This window comes from Mytilus galloprovincialis, chromosome 8 (genome assembly GCF_965363235.1).
Source record: "Mytilus galloprovincialis chromosome 8, xbMytGall1.hap1.1, whole genome shotgun sequence".
In the NCBI taxonomy this organism is placed as follows: Eukaryota; Metazoa; Mollusca; class Bivalvia; order Mytilida; family Mytilidae; genus Mytilus; species Mytilus galloprovincialis.
The window spans coordinates 89,761,290-89,787,792 of record NC_134845.1 but is presented as its reverse complement, the minus strand read 5'-3'; the positions used below and the strand labels follow the sequence as shown (position 1 = coordinate 89,787,792).

The window sequence follows — 26,503 nt, the reverse complement described above, 5'->3', positions numbered from 1 at the left end:
ACTTGGAAACTCGGAAAATTATTTCTGCTAGCTGTTTCAATATAAACCAAAATAGTTCCACTTATTTACAAATAAAAACATAATTGCCTTTATCGTGTGATGAGTATATGTATAGCAATCAAATGATTAAGTTAAATTCAAGCCTAAAAAAGACAAAAGAGCGAATTGAAAGTTGATATAAATATGGCGAAAACTATCAAAATGAAAAGTTTGCTACATTTCAGAGTTTATCAAAATAAAGGAGACGACAAGAAAATAAACTTACCAAAACAGTATGCTGAGTAACAACCCGTTGTATGTTTCAAATAATAAACATAGTAACAGCCGCAATCTTTAATTCTTATATCGATTGTTTGGTCACAACAGTTGCCAGAAAAGGTCGCCCTACAAGTTGTTCTATTAACAGTGTTGCCATTGTGTGGATATAATGATCCTGTTACATTATCTGATGTGAGAAAAAAAAATTCATAACTTTGATATGCTTTGACGATGCTGTCATAACACTAAATAATTTCAGATAAAGATATATAGCATCAGTTTTGTCATATCGTTTTTGGTCATTATTCCATATTTACAGCAGGTGTATGGAACGCCGGAACTGTCTTATAGTGTAAATGTTTAATGTGTTTTGTCGCTTTGTCTTTACGTCCTGACGATTCTTTTTTATGTTATATGCAAATGTCTGTATTTCATGACACGACATCTCTGTGTTATGTCAAATTAGTTATTTGTTTGGTCAAACAGTAGTATGATTTGTCATTGCTAAAGTTTGTTGTGTACAATAGGCATTACATCATGCTTTAACTACTATATATTCTGTGAATACTTCGAAACTTTATGATCAACCACCTTTACATTCTCTCATATTTTATCTATGTTGTGTCTATTCTTCTTTTACGTAAGTCAGTTAAAAATTGTGTCCTGTCTCAAATGTGATTGTTATGCCGAATGTTCTAAAGGTTTTGTTTTGATACACCTTTGTTCTATGTAAACCTCATGATATAATAGTCTTTTGGCGTTATGTTGTGTTTATATATATGTATCTCCAGTGAAAAACACAACACATCATGGTATAGTTCCTATGCGTTTTGCCGAACAATTGATACTCTCTGTGAGCATTCATTACGTCATGTGCAAATGCCTTTTACATTATGTGCAAACAACTTATATGTTTTGTGCAAACCTCGTTTACCTTATGTGCAAACATCGTTCCCCCTATGTGCAAACATCGTTTACCCTATGTGCAAACATAGTTTACCTTATGTGCAAACACCTATTGCGTTATGTGCAAATACCTATTAAGTTAGGTATAACAATTACATCATTATGTGCAAACACTATTACGTTATGTGCAAATACCGCTTACATCATGTGCAAACACCAATTACGCTATGTGCAAATGCCTATTACATTATGTCCAAACATCTATTACGTTAGGTGCAAACACCTATTACGTTATGTACAAACACCAATTACGTTATGTGCAAACACCTATTACGTTCTGGTAAACGCTTTTTTGACACAGATTAAAACAAAACGCATCAGTAATATACACTTTGAAAATTAAGAAAATTATAAGTTTTAGCTTTCTAAAAAGCTCTGAACTACTTCGCTGTATTCTTTTTCAAGGTAATATCCATTGGATGCTGAATGTGAACTAAAGGTAATATGTGTGCATCGGGTTGTTGATTTAGTATTGGAAATGTAGTATTTTTATATATTGATTGATATAAAAATGTTATATAAATATTTAGTTTTTTGTTCTACTTAAAGAGTGTGCGTTTTACATCCATTCTTTTTATATTTTGTTCACTTTACTTGTTGAAAATTAAAATATTTACAAATATATAGACACGATTCTCAATGTGTGTCTCTCTGGAGGTGTGCCTAGATTGACAAAAGTCATAAAATACATTTAATGCATTTTTGAAAACATTGTACAGGAAAAAAATTTAGCAAACAAATCGTGCATATTGCAGATTAGCAATGCAAATACAGACGTATTAATGATTGATATTTGAATTTTCAATTTCAGTGTGTAATATATGCATAATAAAACGACCATGAATTAATAACATTTGATCTGAAATGTAATACACATACATGTAGTTAATTTTCCGGCATTTGATGGCTTAATATCCTCAGAAGAGAACAGTCTGTAATTATTTATCTCATTTAAGCCAATAGTTGTTGCTGAATATGAGCCCCATCATGAAGCAACCAAACAGAATTTATATGTGACAAGTAATTATTTCAAGATGGCGTGTATATCGACTGAAACTAAAAGCTCTGTTCTGTTATTCGAAGCAAAAAAAAGCTACATGTAAAAAACAAAATGCAACCTCATTTCTTTACGGAAAATGTGAACGGAAATAAGTTGATAAAAAAAAAGGAAGACGTGGTATGATTGCCACTGACACAACTCTCCACAAGAGACCAAAATGACACAGAAATTAACAACTTTGGGTCACCGAACGGCCTTCAACAATAAGCATAGCCCATACCGCATAGTCAACAATAAAAGGCCCCGAAAAGATTATGTAAAACAATTCAAACGAGAGCACTAACGGCCTTATTTATGTAATGTTCTCTTTCATCTGCACCAAGCGGGTCATTTTATAGGTCGCCATATCTTGCATACATAATCATAACATATGGTTTTGGAAGGCGCCGATCGAATTACATTTATGAATTATAGACTTTTGACAAGGTCAACACATTATATATGCGTCTATTCAGATTATATTGACCGAGTAGATATTTTCTCGCCACCTCTTATCTTGTTTTTTTTTTTTTTGAATTAGCAGGGAGTTTTGACAAAACTGAGTCCAGAGCCCCCTCTTAATCAAACTGCTTATAGAACCAACAAACGCAGCTCCATCATTTTCAAAAATTCTGGTTCCGCCATTGGTCATTGAATGAGAAATCAAAAAGATAAAAAAAAAATTAGGTCCGTGTGTTTATTTATCTAATGATATCTTAATGAACAACTTCTCTATTCCATTTACATCGGATGACTGTGACAATAACTAGCTAATTGCAGGATAAAAGCGAATTACTTAACTGTAACCATTTTTTTAAAAACTGGTGAAAAAATTAAATGGGGTAAAAAAAATAATAGATTAGCTGACTATGCGTAATGGGTTTTTTGTGAAAGGCCATAAGGGGATCTATTGTTATTCATTTCTTTGTCATTTGGTCTCTCGTGGAGAATTGTCTCATTGGCATTCATACCACATCTTTGTTATAGATAGTCAGTTTTTTCAGAAATTCAAAGGGAAAATTATGCTATGATGACCATTTTAGCAACGAAATTATTTATTTATTCTTATAGACAACAAAAGAAACGATATGCACATCACTTATAAAAAAAATAATAGAAGAAAACAATAACAATTTACTAGAATATGTATTTTTTGTATCGTTCTTGATGACACGGTTCGAAAAGTTACCGGACCAAATACGGATAAATGAAAGTCATTATCTGGAGTTTCAAGTTGCGGGATTTAATTTCGAGTATGGCCAGTAAAGGTGAAACAAGGCTGATAACCCTTTCATTCAGAAGAAATATGTGTATGCGTCATTTTTGTGGATTACAGGATAAGGCAGTTTTTAATATGAAAAAAAAATAGGGTTTTTTTTTAGAGAAAATGCAGCTTTTTGTTACACCCTTCTATCTGTCTGATCCAAAATCGGATCAAATTTTTCCAACATCCCTGTTAGTTTAAAAAAAAATATTGTCAGATAAGATGGGCCACCTTTTTCAGGACACCCACCCGTCTCAACACGCCTTGTCAGGGACGGAGGAAATAATAAGTCTTAGGAAGGTTATTCAGAATAATATTCACAACTGTTAAAGGAAATGAACGAAAATAAAATCTTAAACATTTTGTAGGATTCCTTAGCTGCTACATGAATCGTGGGAGACGTCATTACATTTGTAGCATTAATCTAGTACACGTGTCTCGCTAGATGAAAACTCTACTGGGAGGATAATAACAAATCATCCTGGTCTCTTGTGAAGAGTTGTCACATTGGCATTCGTACCACATCTTCCTTTTTATATCGTATTGTTCCTTTCGGTTGCACCTCTTGGAAACTAGAGTCGTGTCTGTATATTTGTTAAAATTTTCAACAAGTAAAGTGAACAAATTTTCAAAGCAAGGATGCATAACGCACACTCTTAAAGTAGAGCAAAATAATTTCCCATAAAACTAGATACATTGTATGTATATAGCATTTTTACACCAATCAATATAATTTTAAAAATCCACAGTTTGTTAGAAAGGTCAAACTTTTAATTTTCTTCATTTTCAAAATGCATATCATTGATGCGTTTTGTTTTAATCTGTGTCAAAAAAGCGTTTACCAGAACGTAATAGGTGTTTGCACATAACGTAATAGGTGTTTGGACATAACGTAAAAGGTGTTTGCACATAACGAAATAGATGTTTGGACATAATGTAATAGGCATTTGCACATAACTTACATGGTGTTTGCAAATAATGTAAGCGGTATTTGCACATAACGTAATAGTGTTTGCACATAATGATTAGTTTTTATACATAACTTAATAGGTATTTGCACATAACGTAATAGGTGTTTGCACATAAGGTAAACGATGTTTGAACATATAGGGTGAACGATGTTTGCACATAGGGTAAACGAGGTTTACACAAAACGTATAAGTTGTTTGCACATAATGTAAAAGGCATTTGCACATGACGTAATGAATGCTCACAGAGAGTATCAATTGTTCGGCAAAACGCATAGGAACTATACCAAGATGTGTTGTGTTTTTCACTGGAGATACTTATGTATAAACACAACATAACGCCAAAAGACTATATAATATCATGAGGTTAACATAGAACAAAGGTGTATCAAAACAAAACGTTTAGAACATTTGACATAACAATAACACTTAAGACAGGACGCAATTATTAACTGACTTACGTAAAAGAAGAATAGACACAACATAGATAAAATATGAGAGAATGTAAAGGTGGTTGATCATAAAGTTTCCAAGTATTCACATAATATATAGTAGTTACAGCATAATATAATGCATATTTTACACAACAAAGTTTAGCAATGACATATCATACAATTGTTTGACCAAACAAATTACTAATTTGACATAACACAGAGATGTCAGGAAATAAAGGCATCTGCACATAACATAAAGAAGAAATGACAGGACGTAAAGGCAAAGCGACAAAACACATTAAATATTTACACTATAAGACAGTTCCGGCGTTCCATACAGGTGTTTAATTCCTACTAATTACACATGATAAAAGAAAGTCAGATTTTAGTTCGTTCATAGCCAGTGTACTTCTTGCATATTCTAATATGTTTTTCTCATTTCAAACGAATGTGCCCGTTTTTCACCACTGACGGTGAATTCGCCTCAAATACCATGGTCTTTGCAATTTTGGATATTCCTTTTTTAACCTCTCGCGCATCTTCCCGCCAATTTGTTTTCGGAGATGACATTATATAAGAACATGAGCTAACGCGTATTAGTACATGTATAATTCCCGCGGTTCTATGATAATATCCTCTTATCCTCAAAATTATGCATAAACATGTTAATGAAGTACAAATTTCAAGTAAAAAAAATATAAATATTCACCTATATATAGAGTTTTAATCCAAATCTATTTTGTGTAATTAAACAGATATATATCATGTTATGTAGGGGTTTTTGCGAAAAATACCAGTCCTGGGACCGAATTTCCCTTTATTGGTATTTTTCGCAATTACCCCTCCATAACATAATATATCTGTTCAAAATACCGACCAATTAGCAATTAAAACTCGACTCATTTGATTCCGTCAATTGCTATTAATTCGTTAACCCGTGACAATAAGTTTTGCAAAACGGATAATATATATCACATACGGCATGCATTAAATTAGGGTAGCACTGTGTAGTAGCACTGTGTAGATCCTGTGATATAGGCGACGAATTAGATTATTTGTTTTGCTGTCCACAACTGAAGAACAGAAACTATTTTTACAAACTAAATTTTAACACAGTCCAATTTGTTCATCAATCAATACTTAAAAGCAATCAGTTTTAAGAAATCGATGTTTATCTATTATGTGAATTCAATTAAATAAAAAAAAGTGAGTTCCTTCATGTTACTGTAAACTCATTAACGTCGCACTGTTTCTTCTATTATTTTAACCTTTTGTTATATGTGTTACTAAGCACGTATGTCAGCCATCCTAATGTTATACCTCAACTAATATCAATGCACTACATTTGTTTACCTCAACCGTTGAATTTTTATTCATATTGTATGTTTCCTTGTAAACTTGTATTTAGTTTTTAGAAAATAAAGTATCTATCTATCTATCTACAATATATTTATTGAACAGTCTGTGTCAACTTATAAGTGTACTTGTGTTTAAAAAAGGCATGAACACAGATGAAGAACAAAATGAAGGATCAAAGAAATAACGAGAAAACAGTTATAAAAGGGTGATTAGTTCCATTATTGTCTGTGTGTTTATAAATCAATATACTTGGATCGAGGACACCAGTAGAAAAGTAATACCATTCTTCTTGAATTTACGTTTTAAATTAAAGAAATAGAAAATGCATGTTTCCCCTCCAAGGCCCCAACGCTTATTTCCCCAAAAGAGCTTAAAAATGAATCAGAAGCATAAATAAGGTCCGTTTTATTATATGATATAATATAGTATAGGGTAACAGGACCTAAAAAAGATCCACCCTTATTACTAAATAGGACATGACAACAGAAATCTTAGATAAGATGTATTTTGTGTACATCTTACTTGATGATAGCCAAAATGGTGATGTCGTTCCACAACGGTATCCACCAATTGGACATTCAGTTGGCATTATTTCTCCGGCATCAGATATGACTCTGTACCATCCTTCCTCTAAAATGTTATCACATACTCCTGTTATAGCTGCATTGGCTACAGATCTTCGCCAGTCGTCAATTAGTTTTGTTGTAAAGCATGGATCTGAATGAAATATGAGAGAAAAGTTTCAAAAGTATCTGAATCATAATTAAGAACAGGTATTTGTGGCGAAAACAGACGAACACGGACTCACTTTCTATAACTTTAGTCAAATAAGTAACAGTTATTTACAGTATTACAGTTTGTCAAAGTTAATCAATACCACATTGGAATAAACTGCTGTATTGTCGTTCGAGATGCTTGTCTTTGTGTTCTCTCTCTTGTAGTACTAGTATTGTCATTTATCAACTCAGTATACTTTTCCGTATCGGAGTTTGTTTAGTCCTCATTTAACTCTTCCCATTCTATAGGATACAACATATTCAGAGCTCTATTTAAATTCATCTGATTAAATAGCACAATTATGACCAGCACGGCTCACTACTAACTGACAAATACGGCCAATTTTCTTTATATTCGAAGCACACACTGGTGACTTTGTCCTTTATATTTTAACAAAGTCAACCGATACCTTTCAATTTTGTTTTATATCACTTATATCAAGACGACTGGGCAAACAAACTATGTATAGCTAACAAGATGGACCCACTCGTCAAATAGAACAAAATCTTCAAAAACACCAGCTTCTAAAAACAAGTACTCTTGGCGTTAAATTAACATTGAACAAGGAAATAAGTGATTGATAAAGGCTGTACATTAATCTGATTATTGACCAATTAATTTTGATAGACTCTGAAATATCAAGGACCTACTATCACGAGGATTTAAATTCGATGGAATTTTATGTATAAATCTAAACAAACCAGAACTCTTTTTTTCAAAATGGCGTATTTAAATTGATCAGAAAGGTCCTTCTGAAATTCAAAGTAATTTTTATTTGCAACTTCTTACCTTCCAGTTTTGTTACTGTTATTAAACAAAGAAAAAGAAATATACAAATCATCTTAAAATTATCCAAAAGAAACTATTTTATTTTAGTTTCGAAAACTGCTTTCAATGTCTACGTTTTCTTTTGTGTATGGTCAGTATTGTAACAAAAGAATGTGAATACATGAATACAATTTATTAGGGTTTTTGAAGAAAAAAATCAACTTCCTGGTGAAATAAATCAGTTTTATCTATTTAAAAATTTAAACAGGTCGGGAACACTTCCTCATATGGGAAAGCATATACTATTAGTATGTGTACCTCCTCGCAAATAAAATTGTTTATCGACGTATGACACATTTTTATACCTGTGTTTTTTACCATTCCACTGAAAGGGTTATAATGCATAATGGACTGCAAAGTATTCACAATGAAATGCGAACCCGTGTTATTTGCTGAAATACAACACATTATTTCATGTATTGTGGAATGAACAATCACGCTTAGTTTTTCATCTTTTGTATTTACATCTATAGTTCGTGATATTTTTAATTTTTAAATTATTCGTTTCCTTCTCAGTTTAACGAGTAGTTGATTTTATGCTAAGACACGAATGTTTGAATAACCCGAACATGCCGAAATATACCTGTTAATGATATTGATGATTAAACAAAGATTTCATATATTCGTCAAGAAGATAGCAACGAAACAACAGTGAACAACACAATTACTCATTCGGAGATATTTTATTCAGATAGTTAAAAAAAAATATATGGGACCATGCAATTTTAAGTTGTGGAAGACTAAGGGTGTGTCAAATAAATGTTTTGGGTTACTCAAATGTCCCAGTTTTTCACATAATTTGATGTAATAAAATTGTACCGTACTTCTTTTATGGTTAAAGAAGTCATTAGAATTTAGGAAGGCTGTGCATTTATTACTTTTTCTCTCAAAAGCAAATATACACACCTGCTACAAAGACTGGTTTATCCTTATCTTGAAAAGAGAAGTTTACCATTGAATTCCACAAAATTAAAGTATTTCATTTCTAAACCCCCAAAAAAGTTAAATGTGGAGCCTTTGTGCTTTGGATTCGTGTACCTCTATTTGTGATATTTTTACCTATTGTGTCTGCTTGTTTTGTTCACACAATGTTGTCAATGTAATGGAATTTGAAGCGACTGTCATACAAGTGAGAGGTTTAGCTAGCTTTAAAACCAGTTTTAATACATGACTTTTTACATTAGAACATACCAAGTCAGGAATATGACAGTTGTTATCCATTCGTTTGATGCGATTGAGCTTTTGATTTTGACATTTGATTAGAGACTTTCCGTTTTGAAGTTTCCTCGGAGTATAGTATTTTTTGTGATTTTTACTTTTTATAATAAGATAAAAAAAAAATATCGGAAAAATTACAACACTACGTGACAGAAATAAGCAAAACCACATGCAAGAACATTCATCGCCGATAAGCGCACAAACAACTACAAATGTTCTAGTTATATAATAGTCGACACAACATGCAAACCACAGAACAACATCAAACGTGTTCCATGAACGACAGACACCACATATATTGCCTAGTCAACTCGAATAACCATTATCTTCAATGCGTCACTGAAATAAAAATATATATATATACCGCAACACTGGATAGTGGAAAGCAACCAAATACAGGCGTCAAATGACAGACCAGTAAGTGTAACGTGCATACTTTGCAAAGTTTTAGAAACATTTGTTAGATACCATATTGTGTTACACTATTTGTTGATTACCAGTTACAAAGTACTGAAATTCTTGATTCCATTGATACTGTACACCTTGACTTCAAGAAGGCATTTGATACTGTCCCCCACAACCTATCATTTGATACTGTCCCCCACAACCTACTGATTGGGAAATTAAAGAGTTTCGGAATAGCAGAAAAGATAAGATGATGGGTAAAATCATTTTTAAGTGGTGGAAAACAACAAGTACGTGTCAACGGCAGCTACTCGGAATTCAAACAAGTGGCAAGCGGCATACCTACTGGAAGGGTACCAATATTGTTTGTCATTTACATAAATGATTTGCCAGAAATCGTTGACTCAAACGCTACATGTTTGCTGAAAAAACCAAAGTCTTCCGACAAATACAAACAACAGATGATAGTGATGCGATCCAAACTGACTTATTTCATCTAGAAACTTGGCCAAATACTTTGTTGTTAGGATTTCACACTGATAAATGTAAAGTACTTACATGTAAAAACAACATGATACCAACCACAAATACCACATTTGAGCATGCCGAGAAAGAAAAAGACATCGGAGTAACGATTGACAACAAACTAAACTTCGACCATAATATGAATGGGAAGATAAATAAAACCAACAGTATTATGGACTTAATAAGAAGGTCATTTACCTGCCTCAATAGGAATATTTATATTACTATTTAAAGCATAAGTAAGATCAAACCTCGAATATGCTAACGTTTCTATGGAGCCCATATAAAGTTAAAGATATAACAGCAATTAAAAACGTTCAAAGGCGAGCAACGAAACTGATATCAACACTGCTAAATTTGTAGGGTAAACAGGACGCTTGAGGAAGATTAATTTACCCACACTTAAACAATTGTAGTGGCTCTAAAATGCCACAACGGTATGATACAATTAAAGTTACGTTGTTGCTATTCACCCATTACATATATTATGAGGTGTGTAGCCTATTCACTTCACAGTCGATATTCTTCACACTATATAAACACAAGCTCTAGTGAGCTTTTCAAATTGACTGAAAAAGAAAATACATATAAACAAATCATGAGAACATATAGCGTCATTGATGAGTCTTTTGTAGACGAAACGCACGTCTGGCGTATATATAAAATTTAGTCCTGGTATCTATGATGAGTTTATTTTATATATATATATATTAATATAAACATAGAGTACATCGTTAGATACAATAGATGACATATACAAGTTAAAAGGTTCTAGCTGTCAAATTCGTGTTCACCGATTTGACTCAAATTCTAATATTTGAATTATAACCGTGTAAAACATTTATCCAAATTGTAAAAAGTATAAAATAAACAATTTTCAGGTCATGGGCTCGATAATATGTAGCTTCGTTGTTTGTGTATTTTAGTCGTGACGTTATCTAATTGACTATCTAATTGACCTCCGAAGATCTCCAATGGTCATATAAGTGATGACCTCTGATGGTCATATAAGCGATTTACATTGATTGATTGATTGATTGATTGATTGATTGATTCTTTGTGTTTTAAGGCCACTTTTAAGCACTGCATTTATGCTATTTTATGCCGGTCATTTGTTATTGGTAACGGAAGACGGAGTGCCCGGAGAAAACCACCGACCTTCAATAAGAAAACTGACAATCCTAGTCAATTAAGATTGGAGTCGAACGCACTAGAACGAGTGGGGTTCGAACTCACAACCCAAGTGTTGACTGGTTAGTTATTGTAGTAGTAACTTCTTAAACCACTGGACCACCAATGTTACACTTTTGTTTCAGATAAGGGTAAGGTTTGGTACCATTAAAAAAACGTTTAAACTCGCTGCAATTGTTTGCATCTGTCCGAAGTCAGAAATCTGCATGATGTTCAGTAGCTGTCGTTTGTTGATGTGGTTCATAAGTGTTTATCTTTTTTATATAGATTAGACCGTTGGTTTTCCCGTTTGAATGGTTTTACACTAATGTCTTGTATTTGTTTAAGCCCTTTATAGCTTGCTGTTCGGTGTGAGCCATTGCTCCGTGTTGAGGCCATACTTAAATTGACATATAATGGTTTACTTTTATAAATTGTGACTTGAATGGAGAGTTGTTTCATTGACACTCATACCACATCCTCTTAAATCTATAAACATAAATATAGATATAAATAAAGCTAAGAGCAAACGCGTGCAATTAGATTTTTCTGTTCAATTTCAAAGTATAGACTAAAAGTATAGGCTAATAAAGACCTGTTGGTGACCTTCTGCTGTTGTCTTTCCTATGTTGTCTCTTTGACATATTCCCCATTTACATTCTCAATTTTAATCGTCATATTTACCTGTATAAGAATGATTTTTATTTGTGGATCGAATCAGACAATCAAATGATTTACCTTTGTTTCACTTTAAATGATGACATTATTTTCATTTAAGTAACCGTACACACACTAAAAATGCTTTATCCATCTCTATAGCTAAGGGTTTACATTGAAGTTCACATGAATACGGATTCAATGAAGTCGAATTATTCACTTGCAAGTAAATAATTTAAAAATCATCAATGCCATTTCTTAGCTTAATTTTACAAAATTGAATCATACTGGCTGCTAAAAGCGAATTATTATTTCACTGTTTTATTTTTCAATGATTGAACAAAAAAAATCATACATTAGATGTCTTTTATATATCTCGTACATGTAGCTAGGAACCCTTAGTATGCAAAATAAAGTATATCTTAAAACATAGCACCAGTTGAAATAAAAAGCTCAGTAGATTATACCAACTAAAATACAAATAAATCAAATAGTTACGCAAAAATTAAAAGCAACAAAGTACAGACACAAACACATTATGTGTTTGCATGCACTGCACTGGCATTGTCTGTTATTTGGATTCATCGTCGTATCAACTTTTTGAATTGGTGAAAAGAATCTGATGTTTCCATTTGACAATGGTTCGGCAGCTCATTAATGATTTGTGCAGCATTGTAGCTGAACGATTTTAAACCATATCTGGTAGTTCTGACACTCGGGAGTACTGCTGTTTCCTGTGATTTTAAATAATGCATATGTTCTACATTGTTCATTTCGAGGCCTTTATAGCTTAGTGTGTGGTGACCTTAAGATGACCTATTATTGTTAACATTAATACATGTCAAGGGTCTCTGGAAGAGATTTATCTAGTAGACACTCCATCGACACTCCATTGTTTAAATCATTCTTGACTGTTTCCTTCTTTTGTACAATGTGCTGTGTTCAATGTATTTGTTGTCAATGTCATTTTTTGTTGAAATACGTTTAACTTGGTAAAGTGTTTCTTAATACTGGCAAAATTACGCAATGTTTAATCGGTATAAAATCACATAACCACAGGCACTTAATTGTTTCTGTCAATTTTTCGTACGGCCTTATGGATAGTAAACACCACATTGACAGAAACATGTGGGGTTTACTATCCATACCCGTACGAAAAATGATATAAACCCCACATTGACAGAAACAAGTGCCTATGGACATAACACTAAATGTGTTCTTTAGTAACCAATAAAATTGTATTGAAATCAACAAAAAAAATATATATAATCCGTAAAAGTTTGAGATCAAATTAAACTTTATACTAGTCTGCCATTCAGCCTTTTAAAATTAAAAAAAAATGAATAATGGAGGTAAATTAACTCCGTGAACTTTTATCAATATAAAAAAGAAGATGTGGTATGATTGCCAATGAGACAACTGTCCACAAGAGACCAAAATGACACAGACATTAACAACCATAGTTCACCGTACGGCATTCAACAATGAGCAAAGCCCATACCGCATAGTCAGCTATAAAAGGCCCCGATAAAACAATGCAAAACAATTCAAACGAGAAAACTAACGGCCTTATTTATATAAAAAAAAAATGATCATTCAAACATTAAAGTTAACAGTCATATGTCATCTTAAGGTCATCACCAGTGATCAAATAATTACAGCAGATAAACTCTCAAATGTCTATTTGATAATTCCATAATTGTTGGTGTTCTGACTCAATGCAAGTAAAACGTTCCTATATTGCCTTTATCCTCTGTACAAAAAATGTATATAGAAATTGAGCTCACAAGCTCTACATACTAACGTATGGTTCCTCTACAAAGAGGGTTAAAGATACAGAGGTGAAGGTAAGGTATAAAATGCTTTCCAGTACTTTCAATTTATTATTATTCTATTGCCCCGTAACTAAAAGTTGAGAAGCATATTGTTTAACTCCTCTCCGTCCGTCCATCCGTCCGTTCCATTATATGGTTATATACTATTAGTTATTACGCATAACTCCTCCATGGTACTTTTTGAATTCTAGGAAGTTTCCACTTTGCTGGCTGTGTGTACATATATATATTTTGAAGGTGTATAGTGCTCAGGGGTTTGATCTTTATTATAATCATTTGCTATTTTGGGAGTTAGTTGAACTTTGGATTTTTTTTTTTAGTATTTACTTGCATAAGAGGAGCGTTTCCAGATAACTCCTTCTAATTAAAGTTTGAATACTAGGAAGTTTTCACTATGCTGGCTGTTTATAAATTTATTGAAGGATGCATGTTGTCGTTTTTTTGTGTTTTTTTATTCTTATTAATATTGCCTTTCTCAAACTCTTTTGGGAGATAGTTGAACCAGAGACATGTATATATGTCTCTGGTTGAACCTTGTAATTTTTGGGGTAGAAGCGGTTAAATGTTATAGTTATTTTAGAATAACACTTTGCATTTGCGGGGGCAGCAATTGTTTCTCCCCGGCACAACAACGAAAGTCCTACATTGACTTTTTTAAATACAGTTACTTCAGAGTGGAGGGTGGGGACATCACTTTGTCTTGACATTTTTTTTTTTTTCATTAATTTTTGCTTTCTTAAACATAAGTCAATCGGGCAAGGAATATAAAAATCATAAAAAAAATGTATTTGTCATATCTAGTAGCTTTCCTCATATTAAAACTATTTATTTTTGTACTCGCAAACTCTTCTGTTACATGTTTAAAATTCAGCTCACTATCTAATCACTTTTATTTTCTTCGATTTTTATCATAATTTGGTGATTTCTGTCTTTTTTTTTTTTTTTTTAATGTTTTTGTCTCCTCAGTATCGGATATCTGTAACAACATTTATGAAAAAGTAATTGAAAATTTCTCAAACCTCTTTCAAATTATGTTTAATATTGTTTGATTTAATGCTTTTATTAATGGAAAAGTAAGAAAAATAATTTCATATGATAAGACAATGTTAATGGATTAAATAATTTATAGCCGGTCACGTCCTCAGAATTTTTTTTCTGTATATACCTGAAGGTATATAGGACTTTTTTTCTGAGACAAGTGCCTGTGTTAATAGTTGATTTAATGGATCCCGTAACTTTGTATGATCAATTTCATGCTTTAACCTCACATTTTAAAGATTTATTTGTTTGATAACATCGGTTCATCTGATCAACTTTTTAGCACTACCCAATGTATCACATAAACTTCCGGTAGAAGAATGATACGTATGAACACACAAATTCTTTTTTGAATTTCCACATTACTTGTAGGATTTGTGATGAATTTATATGTTCAAATACCGGATTTAAGTTCCAAAGAAATTAATGTATTGCAGGATAAATATTAAAAATTACCGGGAGTACAAAATATGATAACCAGAAGTTGGCCCAGATCGCCGGTGATAACCACACTGTTTATTGTTGTAACAGTTTTGTTGAACTCGCTTTTGATTGTGTGTGATAATTCAGAACAGGGAGGAATCAAAGAAGGTATAAAACTTAAAGAATCATAAAAGTAAAATCTCTCTCATTCACACACTCATTCTCTGCTCCCATATCCTACTATGGCCATATATACTTCAGTTATACATGTACAATGTACATGATATTGATCATGGTAATTATGTAATTAAAATCAGGCTGTTTTCCAGTGTTGGCCTAGCAGTGGAACAGTACACTTTAGCTCTATAGTCCTTATGATATAGTTAGACTATTTTGTGGATCATGGATGCTTCCAAATAGTTAAAAAATATCAGAAGGACCTATACAGTCATACAGTACGCCCAGAGAGTTTGTAATCACGAACTCTAATCACCGTTTTCCGAGTGTAGCGGTGTGAAACCGCGAATCACGGATTATACTCCCAATTTCCTCCAGTAAGACCCTTTTTTGGCCCTAAAATATAGCAGTTATACAAAATTGTTAAAATGTAAACTTTTAGTTATACATGTATATATTGGAAAGTAGAATGCTTCTGCTACATAAATATGGTTGTTTTTGACAATACAATGCACATATATCGTGTACTAGCATCAGTAAGTCATGCTTACATGTAACTACTAAAATCTTCACAAGTTTAGCATTTTAGTTAAATTTAAGACAGTTTCCGTCATAATTGAAATAGGCCGCATTTGTGTTCATTCATAATATTGAAATGTAAGTTGTATTTGATGATAATACATAACATATATCATATGCATGTATATAAAGGTTGAGGATGAACATGGATGCGGCTACTTTCATTTTTGACAAAAATCATGTGAAAAGCAACATTTTTTGTCATACATGTATATTTGATAGATTTTTCTTATTTAAGCTTGAATCAGTGCGTTTTTAGTGACTAAATCAGTTAAATTTCTTCTCATAAACTAATTGAATCAACTGAAATAGCACTTACAACTTTTAGTGTTTAAAAAGTGTGCAAAATCTTTCGTCAGATGAACCTGAAATTTGAGGCCAAAATCGCCCCTTACTGGACATTTTGGACCTACTCCTTTATGTCTTATTGTCACTATCATGACTAATGATGTTTGGCAAGCATTCATCTTTTTCAAACCTAAATTTCAAGTACTTAAATTTAAATGACTGATTTTCTGGTTCCTATATATATATAGAATAACCATACATTGTCTCGAAATATCAATGTTATTTGTACAAGGCTTAGAAACAGGTAGAAAGCGAGGCTGTGCTGAGACAATGTATGGTTATTCTTTATACACTGCAACTCTTATAACTGTACATGTTCTAAATGAAGTATTTAGGGTAAAAACCATCATTTCCAAATTTTGAGCAGAAGACGTAAAATTTCTGCGAGCCTGTATGTTTTATTGACGTCAGAAATAAAACTCTACGGAAACACATTGTCAACATCATAAACAAGATGATACATGGTCAGTGACTGTATATCACATATGAATAAAAAGGTACGGTCAATGCAATTTGACTGCTCAAATAGCACAGCTGCAGTATATAACTGCATAAACTAGAAGGTAACTTGTTTGTAAACTTTGTATGTATATTTACATGTACATGTACATATGCATTTATACACTGTCAACAAAAACTGTACATGATATACATGTACGTAACATTTGTCAATGTTTGTATTCTTCTGCATTGTCATGGTTATGTTAAGACTGTTTTTATAATGTATTTTGATGGCATAATCTTCCCTTTAACAACACAAAAAGAATATATATGTATTCTGATATTGATATTTCCCACATAGTTTTAAAGATTTCAACTATTCAAAAGACAAAGAGAATATTGATAATTCTTGCATGGCTTTAAAGATTTCAGCTGTACATATTCAAAGGCGATCATTTTTGTAATTTCCATAAAGCTTTTAACATGTTTAAAGGCTTATTGATTTTGGGAATTCAAATGCAATATATATGTTAAAAGCATACATTAAAACTCAATTCTTTCTTATTATCTTATATATTTACTGCGTTGGATAGAAATTGACCTTATGAAAGTGCACATATACATGTACATGTCAATGCATGTACATTTACATGCCACTTTAAGACTTTGATTGATTTTGGAACATAATTAAAAAACATGGCAATTATTTCTGAATTAACAGTATTGTACAGAATTTGAATGCAGAAAAAACAAAGTACAGTAACATGTTTTAAAATATGCTTCAAATTGTAAGTATAGACATACGTGTACATGTATATGATAGAGATTTGTGTTCATCCCATAATATCAGAGTCAATGGTTGAAGAAAACAGTGTTATCACATTGTCATGATAGTCATGATGGTCATTGTTATTTTATCAATAATTTATAATAACATAAAAACTGGTGTGAAGAACTTTTGTTATTTAATACATTGTTTGTATGTTAAACCTTGAGGTGGAATAACACCATCACAATGAATCTCCAATCATACAACAACACTTGGCAAAAGCCTTGAATTACTCACATGATTCATTTCTCATTTTCTGTGTCATTTAGGCTGATGTGGAGAGTGTTCTCGTTGGCAATCATACCACATCTTGTTTTTTTATATATTTATGTGATATTTGTCATGCACATGTATATCATTGTTTTGTTTTTTTAATTCAGGGTTCTTGAACGGAAATGTCTGCTCTTTGGTCGGGGATGTTATCTTTGATGACAATGACCATTGATGACATTCCCCCTTTCCATTCTCAATTTTAATTTTGTTAGCTTTTTTAAGGACATTTACATTTGTACCTCTACAAGTAGTTCACTTATAGCAGCTGTTTAACTTCTAGTCATAAATTTTTATAAACATGATGCAAGGTGCTAAATTTTACAAATGTGGGAAGCTAATTCAGACAGCTTGAACAACATGATTTAAAAGTTATTAACCAGTAAAATCATCATCATTTTACCATGTTGCGGTCATTATCTTTCAAATAATTTGAACAAATTTAGTAATAGGTGACGTGTGAAATAGACGATGAAAAGTATTATACATGTATATTTCATCAACATATGCTTATGTTCTTTGGACAATAATCAGTATTATAACCAATTTGCAAATACTTTATCAACTCATGAAGAAGCTGCACAACGGTGATAATGGCGTGCATCGTTTATCTGTTTTCATTATCCGTGAGTACTAGTAAACAATAGTAAGGCCAAACATCAAAGAATATGGGGTTAGAAGTTAAAAGACTAAGCATTTTATTGACGAACTAACCTACCCCAATATGGTAGATCTATAAACATTAACAAGCACTATGGCACATTGTACATGTACATCAGTGAGGACAATTTTGTTAATTTTTTATTTTTTTTTACACTGAACATTGTCATGATTGTTGATTGATTTAGAACCTCCTATTTTTAAATATTTTTTTTTATTCATGTACTCTGTACAAACAAAAGTATCTGTCATGTCTGTGATCAGGCCTAGGCTTTCCACTTTTCAAAGTAGAGACAGCATGAACCCCACCATAGACAGATAGACCTGGGGTGATCAATATGAAAATTAATTGTTGCCTTTATACTATTTTCAGTATCAATTTTTTATAAACCTTGCTTAGACATTTTTTATATAGATTAGACTGTTGGTTTTCCCATTTGAATGGTTTTACACTAGTAATTTTGGGGCCCTTTATGGCTTGTTGTTCGGTGTGAACCAAGGCTCCGTGTTGCAGGCCGTACATTGACCTATAACATGTTTAATGGTTAACTTTTATAAATTGTTTTTTGGATGGAGAGTTGTCTCATTGGCACTCATGCCGCATCTTCCTATACATTCATTGACATTGTAGTTATTACTATTTAGTAAGGAAAGGTAATATTTAGCATGTATGGTGAAACCCTTAACACAAGATTTTTTTCTTTTGGCCTAAGCATATTGAAGTGAGATAGATCTGTCTGTCCTGGTATATGTGTGATGTTCAGTTTTATAGTATAAAATTGACATGATTGAGAAATGAAAAACATAAAAACAATCAAGGTTTTAGCAAAAATATTCCGTACTCTTCACTTCATTTGAAATTTTCTTTTGTCGGAGTTTGGACCTAAAAACAAGACTAAGAAATTGTTTGTAGTCATGTATTACATGCACCCCTCTTACAAGAAACATGACCTATGGTATAAATGTGCGTGTTATACATACCAAAAGACTGTATGTCAGAGTGTCCATTTGTGGCTAACCTAGGATAGAGGGAAACAGTGACATAAAAGCCCTCTCTTACAGTCACCCAACTGATCTTTTCATGCTTATAGTCATTCCCTATGAAATTAAGAAAATGAATACTTACAATTGTCTACACTAGAAACATGAGAAAGGGCTAGTAACACAAAAATGAAGTATCTGCAAGAATAAGTTGGTTTACAGTAATCAAATATGCTTCAAATTTACAAGTGATTAGCTGCCTTAAATATTATGTTTTGTCTGGTTCTAAGAGTGTTTTAGTAAGAAAAAAATGTTAACATATATCATGGATATCATTTTCTTTTTAGAATGTGATGAGAAAGACCCATCATGCAGTACAGATAAACTGAGTTTGGAAGCCATTAATGAATTACATCATATGATAGACGATGACCAAGATGGCAATGTAAACCAACAGGAAAGCAAAGGGGTATGTAGTTATTGTCTAACTGGAATGGGGGTGGGAGAGGGGAGAGGTCATGTGGAAGTGATAAAAAATAACACCACATGCATGACTACATGTATGTACATGTATGATATAGATGGTGACCAATATGTAAGAAATGAGCTTGGTTATGAAGGTCAAAACTTGGGTGGAAAGGGAGGGAGTGTAAAATCCTTCAGCTAATCCCAGTTTTGACTATGACCATGAGGACAATATGAACAAAAGGAAAAAAACATCTCAAAGTATAGCATGGAGGATGCATGGAAGCCAAATTTTAGTAATTTCTGAACTGTAGAGTGGGGGTGGGCCCCTTGTAAAAAGTCATAGCATTAAATGTATAAGTATGTATTTAACCCTTATAAATCTGCCTGGTATATAATAACAAGAAAATAAACAAATAAGAAAGTTAAAAGTATTTTTTTTTTTGTAATTTTGCCAGTTTTCTAATGTTGTCTGCTAAAATCAAAAGCTGTCTGCTGCAGGTTACCTGATATATAGAGTATTTATTTAGTTTATAGTTTATGTTGTATAAAATAGTTTGCTGAAAAATCGACCTTGTATATACATGTAAATCTATAATTTACAATCCTACTTGAAAGATTTGGGTTCACATTTTACACAATGTAAGAGTTTTAATACCCGTTAAATCATTGACTTTTAACATGCATATCATCATAACGTAAAAATGTTACCATTTAAAACATCACCAATGCATTCAAATCTAATTTGTCAAATCTTTTTTCAAATTGTTTATTATTGAATCCTAATCATGCATTAATCAAGAAATAATTTACCATGGTGTAAATTTCATTTACATACATTAATCTAAATAGGTATATAAATATACATAAAATGTTGTAAAAGTAATAAATATTCAATAGTAATAAATCTTATCAGGAATTTAGAACATTATTTAATCATTTATAATGTGGTGTTATCAAGATGTATTGGAATCATGGGAGGCCAGGTGAATGTATTGAATAATTATATATAACTGACCATTATAATCAATGGTACGTGTATACTGGTCAAAGAAATTGACCATAACATCCCTGGCATAACATCTGACCTTCATCATGTTCATTATCACTTAATCCTTTTAATTATGCTCATGATTTTTTTTATATAACAGTTTCATATACCAGTACATGTACTGTTAATTCAGAAATTATTGTGAGGTTTTTATTATCAGTGTTCTCCCCAGAGACTTAAAACACCAAAGGTCCATATGGTACTGTGGACTCATTAATATTGTTGGATACCAATTTTCGTTGATTTCATTGATACAGGGGAACCACAAATTTAAATGTTCAAGGGATAACAAATTTCCTAAAGGAATACATACCACTAAATTAAATATTCACGAAAATGCAAGTTTCTCTCAATCAAAGAAAATTGGTACCCACCAAAAATATATTAATCAACCAGTACCTTGGTTCTATATTTTCTACTATGGTAACTATCTTGGATGATTTTATAATAGAATTAAATTGAGAATGGAAATGGGAAATGTGTAAAAGAGAAAAAATAGTCCACAATAAAAAGAACTCAAATTCTGATAGCTAATATAGTATAAAAAAGAAGATGTGGTATGATTGCCAATGAGACAACTATCCACAAAAGACCAAAAAGACGCAGACAGTTACAACTATAGTTCACCGTACGGCCTTCAACAATGAGCAAAGCCCCATACCGCATGTAGTCAGCTATAATAGGCCCAGATTAGAAGGCCTACATTATATATATCTGTATGTAGATTTTCCTGAAATCACAATTATTAATCTAGCATTTTTGTCCATTTTGTCCATTTTTTGCAAAATTGCAATTTATAAATGCATACATTAATAACTGAATTTACAGTATACATGTACATATGTGACCTTCTGCTGTTGTCTATTCTATGGTCGAGTTATGTTGTCTCTTTAATTTGCAAAAGGCTTTGACACTGTCACTCATTTCCCATTTCAATTCTCAATTTTATATCATTGATTTCAAGCCTTGTTTTATAATTATTTCCTGTGTTAGGTGAATAGGGCATACATGTGAACATTGTACAGTCACTACTTGGAAGCCCAGTGTTGTGCACGCGCCTTCAAGGTTTTTATGTATCTACTTTGCACTTACATGACTTAGTCTTAAGGATGTTAAATTAAAAATAAGTACATGTAATATAGATTTGATATATTGTCAATATATGTTTTACTACTTTAAACATTACTTTAACCTTGTTTTTAGTAGTTAATTCCTTTTTATAATCTCTTTTAATACTGTACTTGTTTCCTTAAGATATTTTAAAGGGCATATTATACATGTACATAGTTCAAGCTATGGACTATTTTATGAGCAACTTTAGGGGGGAAATATACATGTATATATGCAGTGTGGTATACTATAATAGAAACAAGCTAATTAGGGTTATATATATATATATACGCATGTAAATGTAGACATTTTGGAGACAAAATTATGAAACATCTGAACTTACATTCTAGTAAGTAGAAAATAAAAATAAGAAGACAGTGGAATGATGAAACCTTGACAAGAGACCAAATGACACAGAAATTACAGTGCAGCCTTCAACAATGAGCAAAACTCATGCCACATGGCTATATAGTCAGTTGTTAAAAGATAAAACACGATAAAAGACCCTGAAATGACAAAGTTGAGAAAATAAGATATTCTGATTAATATTGAATTTTGAAGGAAAAGATTTTATTTATAGCCCCGCAGTAAAGCTTTGAGTTTATAAATAAAACTTGTGTTTTATATTTTTCAGGAACTACAAATCAGGTCTTTCTGAAATTTAGAATCTGCAGTAGGGTCAATCTAGCATTTTTTCCCTTAAATAAAGGTTGATACACTTGGTCTGTCATGTCTGTGTTGATTTAATTAGCTCTTTGACATTTGTATTAAATTTCAAATTTCCAAAAATGAGTGGGCTACCCACACAGGAAAGGTGTAAATGACAAACTCTTTGAAGGTGTTGTACAGGTGGTTTAATTAAGAAACAGTTTAATGACATACATAATTCTCCAAAACTTTATTAAAAATATATAAAAGCATTGGTTGTAAAATTTAAAAAAAGGGGGGGGGTACAAGGAATTTTAGTTTAAAGGATTTACAAATCACAAGTCATATGTCACGTGTTAATCTCTGGAGAACAGAGTCTAATTCTTTAAATTTCAAAAGATATGGGAATAAAAAGTTCAGGGACCTTCAGACCTTTGTTTATTAGAATCCTTGCCTTTCCAAGTGATATATAGTATGAACTCTGATCATGAGCAATCATAGTTCTTCTGTGAGTTCAGTTGAACTTAATTGAGGTACAAGTCATGCAGGCTTCAGTGTGGGTCTCATTTGGGTCTAATTGTGACACTGGATTGGCGGTTTTATTATAAGCGTGACAAGTAAAAGTCAAATTATTGTGCAAGAAAACAGTTAACAAAGTAGAAGGGACAGGTAAAATTACGAGCAAGAGTTATTATAACAATGATAAGAGGATACAGGAATCTGACAAAACAATAAGCAGGACCTGAGATCAGACCCCTCCCAATGAAACCCTCCAGAGAGCAGTCTATGTCCTGACAGTGCCGATCCCAAGTTGTCAAAATAGGAGTTGAGAAAAATATTTGAAATATTATATAAAGTGGGCTCCTTGTTTTCATATTGTCTAAATTTTTAGATGACATATATGTACATGTATACAGCATGTACAGTATCCATTAAAAAGGTGTGATATCTTATAAAAGTGACGCTGTAAAATTGTCCGAACACCAAGTCATATTATCATGATTATAGTGAATCATTATATTGTACACGATACAATCCAGGGCTCTACTAAATCACATAACATAGACAATGTACACACATATAGTCATCATGTGTACGTAAAACGGGGGAGTCTTAAAATTTATGTAAATAAACTGTCAATTTTATAACATCAATCAAGTTATATTTACAAATGAATACCATATTATGAATTATAAAAGAATTTAGAAGTTGGAGTATAAAAGAATATAACAATTGCCCTAAAAAATGTAAATATATATTTAGAAAACATTATGATTAATCAGGTAATATTTTCAAATGAATACCATGATTGTGAATTATGAAATTATGCAAATGTTTAGAAGTGGTAGTATAAAATATATCTATTAAAAACAAATACAATGTTTATTTTAAATTCATCAATTAGGTAATGTTTACAAAGGAATGCCGCTATGAATTATGAAATTTACTGGAGTAAATATTAAGAACTTACAACTTATAAAAAATATTTCTATTAGAAATCAATGTTTATTTATATATATAGAAATAGAAATAGAAATCATATACAGGTGTTATTAAACAGATTGTATCTATACGTCTATAGCATATCAATACATTACATATGTAACAGGTTGTTCTCATATAAATATGTACATGATGTATATACGTACATTAATAAGGATATTTAGTGCATTATACATGGTGTACAATATGTAATCTATGCAATTGGCCTTCAATAATTTATATGTATTTCAGGAATGTTGAAAATTTCCTTCCTTTTGAAATAAATTTAAAGAGACCACAACTCAGTCCGAGCAACAAAATTATAAAATCTAGCTCTAAATATAAACATGATAAATAATTCTCATTTAAAATTAATACTGTAAATTCACAAATTATTGCCTGCATTTATTATTGCGATTTTGTCATTTTAGACTAAAATGCGATACCAACTTTTGTGATATTGAGAAGTATCTTAATTGTTAAATTAATATAAAAAAAAATCAAATGCGAGTTTAAATTATTCAGTTATTGGGATTAAAACCTTGTCGCGTTTTTCGCAATAATAAAAACATCGCAATAATTTCTAAATTTACAGTATACCGATGATAATTTGAAAGTTGGAGTCTTTAAATTTATTAAAGTTGCTGTTTTCTATTTTCAGTTTCTGAAAGAAGAATTACAATATACAGGTGGATCAGAACGAGTGGCTATATTCCATAATAATGATTCCTTGATCTCAGTGGATGATTTATGGAAAGCATGGATGAAATCAGATGGTGAGAATATGGTGTTTCAACATTTAAATGTACAGCACACTCAAAGATGGTTCACTCCAAAATTACACGTTAGATATAAAAAAGAAGATGTGGTATGATTGCCAATGAGACAACTCGCCACAAGCAACTTAGGATATAAATTATAAGTTGTGGTATGATTGCCAATGAGACAACTCGCCACAAGCAACTAGATATAAATTATAAGTTGTGGTATGATTGCCAATGAGACAAGTCTCCTCAAGAAATGACAACAGAAATCAATAACTATAGGTCACTGTACTGCCTTTAACAATGAGCCAAGCCCATACTGCATAGTCAGCTATAAAAGGCCCTGAAATGACATTGTTAAACAATGTAAAAGAAAAATCTAATGGCCTAATGTATGTACAAAAAATGAATGAAAAAGAAATTGTAATACATAAACAAACAACCACTGAATTGGAGGCTCCTGACATGGGACAAGCATGTGGCGGGGTTAATTATGTAAACGGGATCCCAACCCTACCCTAACCTGAAACAGTGGTGTAACAGTACAACATTAGAACAAACTATAAAAATAAGTTGAAAAGGCTTAACTCATCAGATTCGAGGTATACATATAAAATATAACACAGAGTGGACGTTGCCAGATACTTGTATATATATCCCAACAACAAAAAGACACTAAGTAAAGATCTGAGAGTACTCTCAGTTTCTGACAGCTAGTTCAACATGTTTAAAGCCATTAACAACTATTAAAAAAATCATACATCTAAGACTAAATTATCAATCAGAACACATCCAATGGATTTAGTGTAAAGACGTCATAAACTCAAAGATAAACATGACCTTGTGATTTTCACAGTTATTTGCCTTAAAATATATATATATATCTTCACATTAGATAGACAGTATATAGAAGATACATTACTGTCTAACATTGCAGTGTCATTCCCAAAGCTCTCCTTGTCTCACCCAAAATTGGTTATTAATATTATTATTACCACAAAACACAGATAATGTTTAAAATAGGGGAGGTTTCACTTTTACCAGGCTATTTCTCTTTATCATGTTTACAATTGATGCAAGCTGGAGGCATCATTCGTGTTCCATGGACACGTTCCTCATTTATTTCTTATGAAAATAAAGAGATGTCAGGTATGCATGGTATGCTTGCCAATGAAAGTGGATATAAGCAATGAAAGGCAACCAATCTGCCTTCAATAATGAGAAAAAAACCCATACTGTATATTCCGCTATGATATAAAAATATGAAGGAATTCCTTTCACAGTATGCAACTATACAGTAGATGATAAGAATGAAGGTCCATTGTTTTGATTTTTCTTGTTTTGTTCACAGTATACAACTGTACAGTAGATTATTAGATCCATTGTTTTGATTTTTCTTGTTTTGTTCACAGTATACAACTGTACAGTAGATTATTAGATCCATTGTTTTGATTTTTCTTGTTTTGTTCACAGTATACAACTGTACAGTAGATGATAAGATCCATTGTTTTGATTTTTCTTGTTTTTTTTCACA

At 31.9% G+C, this 26,503-nt stretch overlaps 3 protein-coding genes across 8 annotated transcripts in view; 1 reads left to right on the top strand and 2 right to left on the bottom strand.

The window, feature by feature from the left end:
• The window catches only part of LOC143042805 (pancreatic secretory granule membrane major glycoprotein GP2-like), a 48,513-nt gene extending 40,525 nt beyond the window's left edge, over positions 1-7,988 (bottom strand). For both annotated transcript variants that reach the window (XM_076215270.1, XM_076215269.1), the window contains exons 1-3: positions 7,855-7,988; positions 6,811-7,005; positions 266-445 (exon numbers count right to left, since the gene is read on the bottom strand). In XM_076215270.1, coding sequence (XP_076071385.1) covers positions 266-445; positions 6,811-7,005; positions 7,855-7,906 — 427 coding nt within the window. In that variant the 5' untranslated portion in view covers positions 7,907-7,988. The remainder of the gene's footprint in view (positions 1-265; positions 446-6,810; positions 7,006-7,854) is intronic.
• LOC143042808 (uncharacterized) overlaps positions 1-26,503 on the bottom strand; it is a 98,107-nt gene that overhangs the window by 58,720 nt on the left and 12,884 nt on the right. The window lies entirely within an intron of this gene.
• The window catches only part of LOC143042804 (stromal interaction molecule 1-like), a 37,866-nt gene continuing 26,400 nt past the window's right edge, over positions 15,038-26,503 (top strand). For all 5 annotated transcript variants that reach the window (XM_076215268.1, XM_076215265.1, XM_076215266.1 and 2 more), the window contains exons 1-3: positions 15,038-15,332; positions 19,797-19,918; positions 24,867-24,981. In XM_076215268.1, coding sequence (XP_076071383.1) covers positions 15,212-15,332; positions 19,797-19,918; positions 24,867-24,981 — 358 coding nt within the window. In that variant the 5' untranslated portion in view covers positions 15,038-15,211. The remainder of the gene's footprint in view (positions 15,333-19,796; positions 19,919-24,866; positions 24,982-26,503) is intronic.